The 11,495-nt window shown below is 50.0% G+C and overlaps 2 protein-coding genes across 2 annotated transcripts; both read right to left on the bottom strand.

The window, feature by feature from the left end:
* Nucleotides 1–7,806: 7,806 nt before the first annotated feature.
* LOC135389362 (uncharacterized) lies at nucleotides 7,807–10,249 on the bottom strand. Its single transcript, XM_064619422.1, has 5 exons — nucleotides 10,001–10,249; nucleotides 9,367–9,836; nucleotides 8,470–9,247; nucleotides 8,323–8,396; nucleotides 7,807–8,254 (listed from the first exon to the last, which is right to left on the bottom strand). Exons 1-5 carry the CDS (start codon nucleotides 10,247–10,249, stop codon nucleotides 7,807–7,809), a joined length of 2,019 nt encoding a protein of 672 aa, XP_064475492.1.
* Nucleotides 10,250–10,512: 263 nt separating this feature from the next.
* On the bottom strand, nucleotides 10,513–11,091 carry LOC135389368 (uncharacterized). The gene has a single exon (XM_064619425.1). The coding sequence runs from the start codon at nucleotides 11,089–11,091 to the stop codon at nucleotides 10,513–10,515; it is 579 nt and encodes a 192-aa protein (XP_064475495.1).
* Between the last annotated feature and the right edge of the window lie 404 nt (nucleotides 11,092–11,495).

Genomic DNA, 11,495 nt, shown 5'->3' on the forward strand with positions numbered 1-11,495 from the left:
AAAACTTCCCAAGAAGCACTACTATATTTCTTCAATTTAATTTGGCAAGAAGGGCACCTTCCTTCCAATTGGAAGACTGCAACAATCATACCGCTTTTGAAGCCAGGGAAAGAAGCTTCAAACCCAACAAGCTACAGGCCTGTAGCACTCACGAGTTGCTTAGGAAAGACATTCGAACGAATGGTGAACAGCCGCCTCGTGTATTACCTAGAACAACATAACCTGCTTGACAGATACCAGTGTGGATTCCGGGCTGGCTGTTCTACCACTGATCATCTTGTTCGTCTGGAAACTACTATTCGCGAAGCCTTCGTTAAAAAACAACTCTGTGTATCAATCTTTTTTGACCTAGAAAAGGCATATGACACGACTTGGCGATACGGCATATTGCTTGATCTCAAATCGTGCGGAATACGCGGGCGCCTTTTCCAGTGTATTTCGGACCTCCTCACTGGAAGAACGTTTAGGGTGCGACTCGGTACAACTCTTTCCCGCCCGTTTGTACAAGAGAATGGCGTACCGCAGGGATGTGTGCTGAGTGTCACCCTGTTTCTTCTCAAAATGAACTCTGTTGCCAAAGCGTTACCCGCGACTATCACATACTCACTCTATGTCGACGATTTACAGATTTCATGTTCATCCTCTAACTTAGCCACATGCGAAAGACAGTTGCAACTTGCCATTAACAAACTGAGTAAATGGTCCACTGAGAACGGCTTCAAGTTTTCAGGAGACAAAACTGTGTGCGTGCCCTTTTCAAGGCGGAGAGGGGTGCTTCCTGATCCATCTCTTCATATGAACGGGATATCTCTTGCAGTCAGGCCGGAACACAAATTCTTGGGTCTCATTTTTGATAGGAAACTCACTTTCTTGCCACATATAAGTAACCTGAAAGTGAAATGTACAAAATCTTTGGATCTGTTAAAAGTCCTCTCGCACAGGTCTTGGGGAGCAGATCAACAGACTCTTCACCGTATTTTCACCTCTGTTGTCCGATCAAGGCTAGACTATGGAAGCATCGTCTACGGATCGGCACGCCCCTCCACATTGAAACGTCTGGACCCCATACACCACCAAGGGCTACGACTAGTCCTCGGGGCCTTCCGGACTTCACCAGTACAAAGCCTATATGTTGAATGTGATGAGATGTCCCTCGAGAGGCGACGCACTTATCTCGCTATCCGTTATGCGGTGAGGACGAAAAGTTACCCTCAACATGCGGCGCTTCCATGCGTCAAAAGTACACGTCTTAGACAGCTGTTTCTTAACAGACCCTCTGCTACATGTCCCTTGTCCATGCGTATTGCACACCAGGTTCAATGTTATGATTTCAATGAATACAATTCCTTGGTATCCGAATCTGGCAAAGATCTTCCTCCATGGTCAGCACCAACACAGTCCAACTGCTCATTAACCAAGTACAGGAAAACCGATACTTCCTCAGTTGTGCTACAGCAAGAATTTCAACACCTGAGGAACAGTTTTGGTGATCATGTGGACCTTTACACAGACGGATCAAAAACAAGCACAGGCGTATCGTGCGCAATGGTAACGACGACATCGACAAGGGCACATCGTCTAAATCTGGTGATGTCGATATTCAGCGCTGAAGTTTATGCTATTATTTTGGCGCTTAACTTTATCTTGCAGAACCATATCACATCATCAGTCATCTACACTGACTCTCTTAGTGCCTTGCAAGCGATATGTAGCTTCCACAAAACAAAAAACTTCCTTATTCAACGTGCGAGACACTTAGCATCATTGATCACTAGCAAAGGATACAAGTTAACCATTTGCTGGGTGCCCAGCCATGTGGGCATTGCAGGAAATGAATGTGCTGACCGGGCTGCAGCTGCCATCCTGCAGTCCGATGATGTTACTCCTTTTGATGTGCCGTTTGAGGATTTAGTTCGCGTGCTAAAATACAAAATGAAGGCAAAGTGGCAGCAATTTTGGGGAACTCAAGACAATAATAAACTCCGTCTCATAAAAGGTAAAATTGGGAGGTGTATTTATCCTCTTGAAAACCGGCTTCAAGAGAGAACACGCTGCCGGCTAAGGATAGGACACACACATATTACACATGGGTTCCTACTTGAGGGAGAGGAGCCGCCGCATTGTATGAACTGCAACACACAACTTTCCATCATACACATTCTCATAGAATGCCCATTGTACAACACTCATCGCCAACGGTACTTTCAACACTTCTATAAGAACTTTATTCCTCTTCACCCAGCTCTTTTACTGGGTGATGAACCTCTTGTTCAATTTGAGAACGTTTTTAAGTTTTTTAGAGACGTAGGTATTCTCGACAAGTTGTAAATTTTTAATCCCCTTTGTTCTTATTCTAATGCCGTTATTTTATCTATGCTACCTTGTGGTTTTAAGTACATCATTACAGTTTTAACTTAAGTTACATTACATCACCAAGCTTGGCGCATTATGACCTTCGTTGTCGCTGCGCCAAAAAAATCCCAATCATCATCATCATCATCATCATTCCATTACAGCGTCTCTCAGCTGTGACGCCTCCACAAGTGTTGGGTCATTGTCACTCTCAGAGTCAATGCTAGATATGCTTACTGCGCGCCTCTTCTGTGGCTGAAGTAAGCACATACAGGACATCATGTTCATGCATGTTAACATCACATATCTGTGCATTCATGGATTCAGAGTGACACCAAAAAGGCAATATGATTTTAGAGCCACATGTGATACCTTCGGGAGAGATTTGACTCTGGGCTGAATCTTCTCTCTTGCACTTTTGAGGTGCTCCTCTAAAATAGTATTGTAGGCAAGATCATGGGCAGCGGGCAATTTCTCCTTCTTCTTTTTCCGTTCCTTTCATGAAAATGGAACGATGCAGTCACTTGTGTTGACATATGATGACATATACGTGCGCTAATCGGGACTTACCTGTCTTGCCTTTTGTTTTGCGAGAGAGTGTTCTGTTTCGACGCGGCGTCTTCGCATTCTGATGCATGCAGTGGCGGCACTGGCACACGTTTCATGGTTTGCTTTTTTTTTTTTCAAGAAATCTTAGGTTTCTGTTAGAAAAACCACAGATGCATTCACACTATTTTTCAGTATGCGCCCTACTTTACCTGCTAACATAAGGATATGCACTTTCCCTTCGCAGGGCAAAGTAAACGGCCTTGTTGTCGAAATCTCTCTCGTGCTTGGGATAGAAATCTCTGACGTCTTCTTCTGGGAGGGCATACAACTTTTGTCGAATTCGTTTAGAAGCCGCACAAAGACATACATAGCTTTCGTACGGAGCGAAGTTGACAGACCTAAAAGCACGTGTTCCCTGCACCAAAAACGGAAGAAACAGGAAACACAACCGGATATGGCCGGGATACCGTGGTACCTGTTTCGTGTCGGATTCGTAAACGTTACATTCTGTTACATAAGTATCCTGCATGACGTGCTCTTGGGAGCCGGCATACTTAAGCATGGCTTGAGATGTGGGGAGCTTTTAGGCATTGGTGGTGATGATAGTTTGACATGTAATGGTGACATGATTATGCTAGTGAAATTGTTCACAATGCTAGTATGAAGTCGAGAGAGGAGTTTGTAAAGAATGAGCATGGAAAGATAGATAACTCCGTGACCAGGTGCGTAAAAGTGTTTAATCAATAATATATGACTTTGAACGAATAAGTACAATGCAATTAATGAATAAAATAGCAGCACAGGCTTGTTCGTAGCTGTTGTTTTAGCTGTTGTTCTGTGAGTGTGTTTGCCATGGTCCATTCTTGTTTGCTCCATCCTTGAAACACCACTGTTGAAGTCGGTATAGGACATCCTTCTTTATGGGGTATTTCGTTCATTTTAACATCAAGGAGAAGTTTGTTTATATTTTGTTTACATGGTCTCAGTTAACAACAAATTTTTAATGACTCCGATGTATTCTAATGGCATTAAGCAGTGGCCTCTTATTTTTGCAATTATGACGTCTGTGATGTCAAGTGCATCCTATCAGATGACAAGTACGCTCAGTACCCCAACAACACCGAATATCCTTTTGATGTAGGAATAATGTCCTAACAGCTTTGTACATCCAATGGATATCTGAGGTATATCCGTCGGACGTATGAATTCCTTAGGACATTATTCGCGCATCCAGAGGATATTCAGTGTTTTGCGGGTAACTGTAATGGCAAGTATATACATTAGGTTGCAAAGACCTTACCATTTTGTGAAATTTCATCCCAGCAAGAGACAATCACAACGTTGCAATATGCCCGACACAAGAACCTTAGTTTTTATTCCAGGGTCTTTCCGGAGTTCTAAGTAACTTCTTCTTCGCGTCTTCTTCTTCCGACCTGTCGGCACCCTATATACGTAACGATGAATCCTTGTTGGCTGAACAGAACAATCAATTCAGTGCTTGATGATTTGTAGAATAATCTTATCTGCAGAGATGCTGAAGTAAAGGAGGCCAGAATTAAGCACAGCACCCGCCGCACTCGAAGGGGGTCTCTACACCGGCAACTTCCACGCTCATAAGCAGGGACGCCCTGAAAACAGTGCAAAACAAACAAAAAACACACGCAGGGCGACGACGTAAACAAGACAGGATCCTGAGTACGTTTCTCGTATGAGTCGTGCTCCGAAGAAACTCAGTCAGCGAAGAGATGCTCTAACGCGTTGCAGATTTGCGACACATTGAAAGCACCACGTCGATTTCTCAAAACCATAACATCGTAAAAGCTGTGTGTGTGAAAGTCCCATGCGGGATAAGGCCAACCTTGCATCGATGTTCTTTCTGTTTACGTAGCTTGCCGTGGGCGAGCGCTTGCACACACGTTGCGAACGTGACATCAGGCTGGAAAGCGTATACACCCTTCTCCCGCGAAAACATAAACTATCAAGGTGGTGGCTTCCGGTTGCCAAAATGGCTTGCGGTGGTGTGTTCCGAGTGCTCATTCACGAGCGGTTGTTTCGGAAGCTTTGAAGCTCAGTTTTGTTGGACTGTTTTTACTTGCGACAGCATGTCGAGCGCATATTTTCAGAGTTTATCTGTGGATGATCAGCGAAGGTACATGGAGAAATTGTCGTATGATGGCGCCGTACTGCTCCCTGACCTTTTCGACCCGACGAACGCCAAGCTTTTTGACAAAAAGTCCGAGTAAACTGCCGAAGATAACCTGGCCCCAGCTGCATGCGTACTTGGTAGACACCCGTGGATTCTAGACAGGTGAGAAACGGAAAGCATACAGATCCCTCGAAGCATATAATTACTTCGTGTGCGGCAAAGTTCGAGACATTCGCGTGCATGAGCTGAAAGGAGTTACAAAGTGAAGTGTTTCGCTATAAGAGGGGTGTACTCTGGACAGCGTGATGCCACCGTCTACCGTGCATGAATTGTGTCAGAAGCATCAGGAACAGTAGCCTGTGGTCACTGCACCTGCATGGCAGGGTATGTACTGCCTGGAGTCGTTGTGCATTAAGTAGCGAATCTTATTTTTATTCACGGTGGCGTGTTCAAACACGAGTGGGATGTCGTGCATCTTCGTGACAGTTGATCGTGACATGTGTTTCACAGAACTTGTCCACTGCAGCGGCTGGTGAGGTGTACAACCACGTTGCAGCTCTTCTGTTGTGTACTGAAGCTGCTGTCCGACATGGCCAGGCACACATCTCCTGCGCATCTCAGCTTTGTGCATGGGAGGCATCACAGAACCAGGGAAAGGTTGTTCGACTTGCTGGCATGCATTTTCAGATAGTGTCGAGGGACACAATGCCTTGTGGTCAAATCTCCACGTACTGTTGGCTGTGCCTTAATGTGAACGAAGGTCAGTGCCCTCAAATTCAGGTTACAGGTCACGATGTGAGGTACTGAAGGTCACGTCCGAAATGTTATAGGTACAACCAGCTCCAATTTGCGAAATAGGCTTTTCGAAGACGAAACGCTCCAGTCAAACCAAGCAGCGATGTGCTGGGTCCAGCTCGTCACTCACAAGAGGTGATACCATGGAGCTCTTAAAACGTGTATAGGTGAACCCCCAACACTTGAAACACTGGACATGAATGTCATTGGCGCAGGATCCTGTGCCAAGTGCAAAAATAGTGAAGATGCTGCCACGAAGGTTCCTGGATGCAGAGGTAACTGACACTGCATCTGAAAGTGATGACATTGACAGCAACTTCTTCTTCTGTTCACATTGCAAAAAATAAAAGATAAAACTACTTCCGTTGTAGGGGGCTAGGGGGCCCTGTGTTTTAGGGTTAAACCTGGTTGAACCTGTTTTCACCCCCGATTGGCATCATCGTCAATTAGACTAAAACTCGAAAAACAGCTTGTTCTGCCTTATCGAAAAATGTACCTTTACTGAAGAAATGGAAAAGTAAAATGATTTTACACATTCATACAGGCAACAAATCAATATATTGGAAGCTGCATGTTCGCTATAGAGCTGCACAAATTATACGGATTTTGTTCACTCTTGCGTGGCTTCTGTCACACTTTCCTAACATGCTGATTGGGACAATGCCTTCAATATGTGGAGCGTCTTCAGCTGACGGATTGTCCTTTCCACTTGTATTCTAACCCTAGATATCCTTCTGGATATTTCAACATCTTTCCTTGTGAGCTGGATTTTCCGTCAGGTTCATGATGGTATTATGACTGATGAACCACGCACAGCAAGGAGCTCTTCAAGGTGGAATCCCCTATCAGCCATGATGAAGTCACCTGGCTTTACTTCGCCCAAAAATGCAGATCTCTTGGTGATCACAACGTCACTTGCCCTTCCTCCCCAGCATCCGCTACGGGGCGTATTTCTGATCGTCTTTCTTTGGCGATCTTCCTGCCCCACTCTTTATATATTCTCGCCGCATTATATTTAAAATTATCCCATTCTCCGGGTGAGATTGCTTTTTTTAAGTTTTCGGATAACATACTCTTTATTTCCTCGTCTATTCTGTCATCCTTTAGGAGCAATGTATTTAATTTACATGTTCTCTTCCCTCTTGTTATTTTTACTTTTTCAAGTATACAAGAAGCCAGGGCGTGGTCTGACACAGGCGAAAAATCGACTCGTACGCCCTTAATCTGCTTTTCAATTCTTTCCGTAACATAGATTCGATCTAGCCTTGCTTGGTAGTTTTTATTTCTCAATGTCATTTTTGGTTTTCCTGGTTTTAGGGAAGTCTAACAATCCACTAAATTGCAGCCCTTCTTAAAGTTTATTAGTGCTTTTGCGCCGTAGCTAATATATCTGTCCCTTGCTGGGAATCTGTCTGCTATTTCGTTTTCGACGCAGTTTAAGTCGCCCATTATAACTAGCTTTCTCGTGTTATTTACATAGTCATCTAAGTTGTCAAAAAGGGGGACCTGATTGTTGCTTCTCACTGGTGCATACACATTGACCACCTTCACACCTGTCTTTAGACTCACTCTCACTAATTTGTCCTCGTAATCTCTTTCCATACCGGAGTGGAGTGGAGTGGCGTAGAGAGAAAACGGGGAGGTCTGCCTGTCAACACCGACAGCAAGTTTCACCCGCTGGGAAAGGGGTGGGAGAAGAGTGAGGGAAAGTGAAAGAGAGAGGAGAGAAGAAATCAGTCAGGTGTGGTCGGGGTGGCAAGGGTCCAAGGTTGCTGGGGTGGTCTTGGAGGTCTGGGTGAGTCAGGGAGGCTCTCAGGGTCCTGGCTCTCGGGATCCTGGCAGGTCCTTGGGGGTACTACGCTGCCGTGGGAGACGTCAGGCGGTGGAGGGAGGCGACGGCAGCTGGAGAGGTGGTCCGAGGGGTCTGGGTGGGTCACGGGTGACTCTTGGTGTCCTACGCTGCCCTAAGCAGTGTCAGGCTGTGGAGGTCCGGAGGGTGGCAGCTGCAGGCGGGTGTTCAGGCCGGTAGAGCTCAGGAACTGCAGCAGCTCCCTCTGGATACGTCGGCGATGGTGTCGTGTGCCCTTGGGGTAGACCAGGTTAACCAGGCTGTGGTCGGTGATGCCGGCGCTGGACAGGTTCTGAAAAAGATCTCTCTGAGAAGCGATATCTCTGCAGCGGGTGAATAGGTGAGCAACACTCTCCTGGACACCACAGGTTCCGCAGCGTGGGTTGTCGACCTGGCCGATCGTGAAGCGGTACGCCCGTGTGAAGGCAGACGACGCACGGAGCCTGAGCAACAGTGCTGTCTCGGGTGGGGGTGCTGTCCCTTCCACCGTGGGCTTGTCCGCGTGGAAGCTGCGCACATGGAGGGCGATGCTCTTCTTAGCCTGGCTCAGTGGTGGATGGTGCCTGGCGGACCAGGGTCTTGGTGGTGGCCTGCTTGCTCAGGGAGTCCGCCATCTTGTTGCCGGGGATGCCTTTGTGGGATGGGATCCGCTGCAGCGCGATGCGGTGTCCGGATGCCAGGAGAAGCTGCAGCTTCTGGTGTGCTCTGAAAGAGAGAGGGTAGTGTTCATAACTGTTGTTCAGCCTCGACAGGGCCCGTAGGAGTCCTTGAGGATAACCGTTTTGGTGGCGCTCGTCTTGGCGATGATGTCCAGGGCTTCCGTGATCGCCAGGCGTTCTGCTTCCGTGGAGGAGAGGGATCCGGACAATCCTTCGGCCCAGGAGAACTGTGTTGCTGGGATGCAGCAGGCCAGGGCGCAGGCGCGTCGTCCAGGGTCGACAGAGGCGTCCGTGTACACTTGCAGGTAGTCCTGGTAGCTCTCATGAAGGCGCTGGGCGGCCAGGAACTGTGCCACGGCATCCGGTACGTCCTTTTTCCGTGGCAGGCCTGGCAGTGTTGTGTGGATGGCGGTCCCGAAGTGCCTCCATGGAGCATCTGGGCTGGGGACTGGTGGGATGGGCTGGAACAGCCGGTCCTGCGTGAAAAGTGTACACGAAAAACGGCTCCGTTGTCGGTCCCTTAGACACTGCAGTAGCGCCCTTCCGGTTGTTGTCCTGTTCAGTCTGGTGAGCTGGTTCAGCATGGGTTGGGTGGCTCGAAGTTGGTGAGGGAGAGCGGCAGCCTCGGCGTACACGGCGACGTTCCGCGTTCCAGGTGGGAGTGCGAGAGCCAGCTTCAGTCCGCGACGGTGGAGCAGTTCCAGGGATTCCAGCGCTGTTCTGCTGGGCTTGGCGTAGGGGAGTCCGAACAGCATCCGTGCGGCTGTGGTGGCGTTGTGGATGGTAAGGAGGGTCCTCTGTGGGCAGCCGGAGTGCCGTCCGCTAAGTCGCTTGGTCACGTTCAGTGTTGTCTTGCATCTGGTCTGTAGGTCATTGACGAGTGGCGCCCAGGAAGACCTGGAATCCAAGGTTACTCCGAGAAAATGGTGGACACGTACCTGTTCCAGTGGTGTCTTTTCCATCAGGATCGGTTCGGGCAGGGTACACCAGTTTGACATGGAGGCAAGCAGCATGACCCTGACGGGGTGAGTCCGAGGCCACGGATGTACTCGGTCGTAGCATCCACGTCCTTTTGGATGGTCTTCCTCACTTTCCAGGGGTCCTTGCCGTTGGTCCACAGGCAGATGTCGTCCGCGTAGATGGAGAGTTGCAGGGGAGGTGTTGTTGCTGGTAGGGCCTTGGGGAGTCCAGCCATGGCGAGGTTGAAGAGCAGGGGGCTCAGGATACTGCTTTGAGGTAGACCGAGGTTCTGGGGACGTGGGGAGCTCAGCGTCGATCCCAGTCGGACCCTGAAAGAGCGGTCAGAAAGTAAAGCGTGAATGAAAGCAACTGCCTTGCCTCCGATTCCAGGGTCGACGAGGGAGTCCATGACGGTGTTGATGGGGACGCTGTCGAAGGCAGCCTTGATGTCGAAGAACGCCGCTGCCGTTCGGCACTTGCGTTGGGCGGCGGCGTCCACGTCCGAGACCAGGTCCAGCACAGAGTCCTGGCAGGAAAGGTTGCCTCAAAAACCTGTCATGCAGGGGGAAAAAAGGACTCGGAGTCAAGTAGCCATGTAATGCGGCGGTGTAGCAACTGCTCTGTCAACTTAGCCAAGCATGATGTGAGCGATATCGGCCGATAGGAGCTCAGTTCGCCCGGGGGCTTCACTTGCTTCAATATCGGCACGATAATGCTCTCTTTCCAGGATGGTGGTGGCGTGCCCTGGTCCCAGTGCTGGTTGATGGTATCCAGGAGCCGTGAGGTTGTCTTGTGCGGTAGGTTCCGCAGGCACTGGTAGGTGAGTCCGTCCATCCCAGGGGCTGACTTGTGGTCCAGAGCGAGGTGGCTGAGGGCGAAGCGCAGTTCGCTGGCTGTGAAGGGGTGGTCCAGGTCAGGGAGGCTGAGAACTGCTTCCATTGGGAGCGCTGCAGCGTGACCGCATATCTGCGCAGGGCGGCGGAAACTCGTCGGTATGCCGTCAGACGCGTGGGGGAGTGGTTCCGACGCAGGGCCCTCTGTGCACGGCGCCCTGCAGCACACAGACGGAAGTACTTGAGGTCACGTTTCGGGCCGGTTGCTGTCGCTGTCCTGGACTTGGTTGCGGCGGCCAGGGCTGTCCTGATATCTTCGCAGATGTCCTGGGAGGCTGGAGTTCCGTTCAGGCAGGCTCGGAAGGAGTCTCACACGACGATGGTGGTCCAGCGCTTCGGGGCCCGGTGCTTGTAGGCCAGGGTCACGTCGATCGGGAAATGGTCGCTGCCCCAGCTGTCCATTCCGACTTCCCAGTGTGCAGGAACGTCCGGGGTGTGCAGGGTGACGTCGATAGCAGTAGATACTGGTGGCCTGTAAAAGGTTATCTCACCTGTGTTAGCGACGAGCTGGCTGCAATCCTCCAGAGACTGCACTAGGCGTCGGCCACTGCGGTCAGCGTTGCAGGAATCCCAGAGTGGATGGTGCACGTTGAGGTCTCCACAGAGAAGCAGAGGGCCTGGCAGGGAGGACTGCACTTGCTGCAGGAAGTCGTCAGGTACCTGGTCCACCGTAACCGCTGAGCTGGGACGGATGTAAACAGAGGCGACAGTGAGTTCGTCCTTTCCAAAGCTTACCTTTGCAGCTGTAATTTCAACCACGGCTGATGACAGCTGGTCTGTGGGCAGCTGAGTTTGTGCCAGGTGCCTTGCGACGAAGACTGCCGTGCAGCCGTGGCTGAAGTGTGGTATGCTGGGAGAGGTGTACATGATGAAGCCTGGTAGCCCCATCGTGTCCGGGATGTTACATTCCTGGAGGCAGATGACGCTGTAGCTGGTCTTGGTGAGGCGTTGCTTGAGCTGGGTAGCTTGGGCCGTAGTCCGGCGCAGTTCCATTGCAGGACGCGAGGGAAGGCGGGTGCGGTGGGTTGTTGGCTTCGGTGGGGCTTACTGTCCATAACTGAAAGGAGAAAGCCGACTGGCAAGCATCGGTTCCATTACCTTGAAGGCCTGGACTTCAGGGATGTTGCTGGCAGCTGGGATCGCAGCCAGCATGGCACGGAAGGCTGTGATGAACAGAGGGACCAACATCATCACCAGCTTAGTGCCCTGGGGAGGTGCAGGTTCCGGCTTGGCAGCAGCTGCCTGTGCCGCAGGCTTGGGAGGGGCCGGCGTCGTCCATGGGGCTCTGTCGG

This window comes from Ornithodoros turicata, chromosome 1, assembly GCF_037126465.1.
Source record: "Ornithodoros turicata isolate Travis chromosome 1, ASM3712646v1, whole genome shotgun sequence".
Taxonomy (NCBI): domain Eukaryota; kingdom Metazoa; phylum Arthropoda; class Arachnida; order Ixodida; family Argasidae; genus Ornithodoros; species Ornithodoros turicata.

Coding starts and splice junctions, on each gene's coding strand:
- LOC135389362 (XM_064619422.1), bottom strand. CDS start 10,249: ATGGAAGCAGTTCTCAGCCTCCCTGACCTGGACCACCCCTTCACAGCC. Junction 8,397..8,469: donor AGACGAGCGCCACCAAAACG/GTTATCCTCAAG, acceptor TCTCTCTTTCAG/AGCACACCAGAAGCTGCAGC. Junction 8,255..8,322: donor GCGGATCCCATCCCACAAAG/GCATCCCCGGCA, acceptor CTGGTCCGCCAG/GCACCATCCACCACTGAGCC.
- LOC135389368 (XM_064619425.1), bottom strand. CDS start 11,091: ATGGGGCTACCAGGCTTCATCATGTACACCTCTCCCAGCATACCACAC.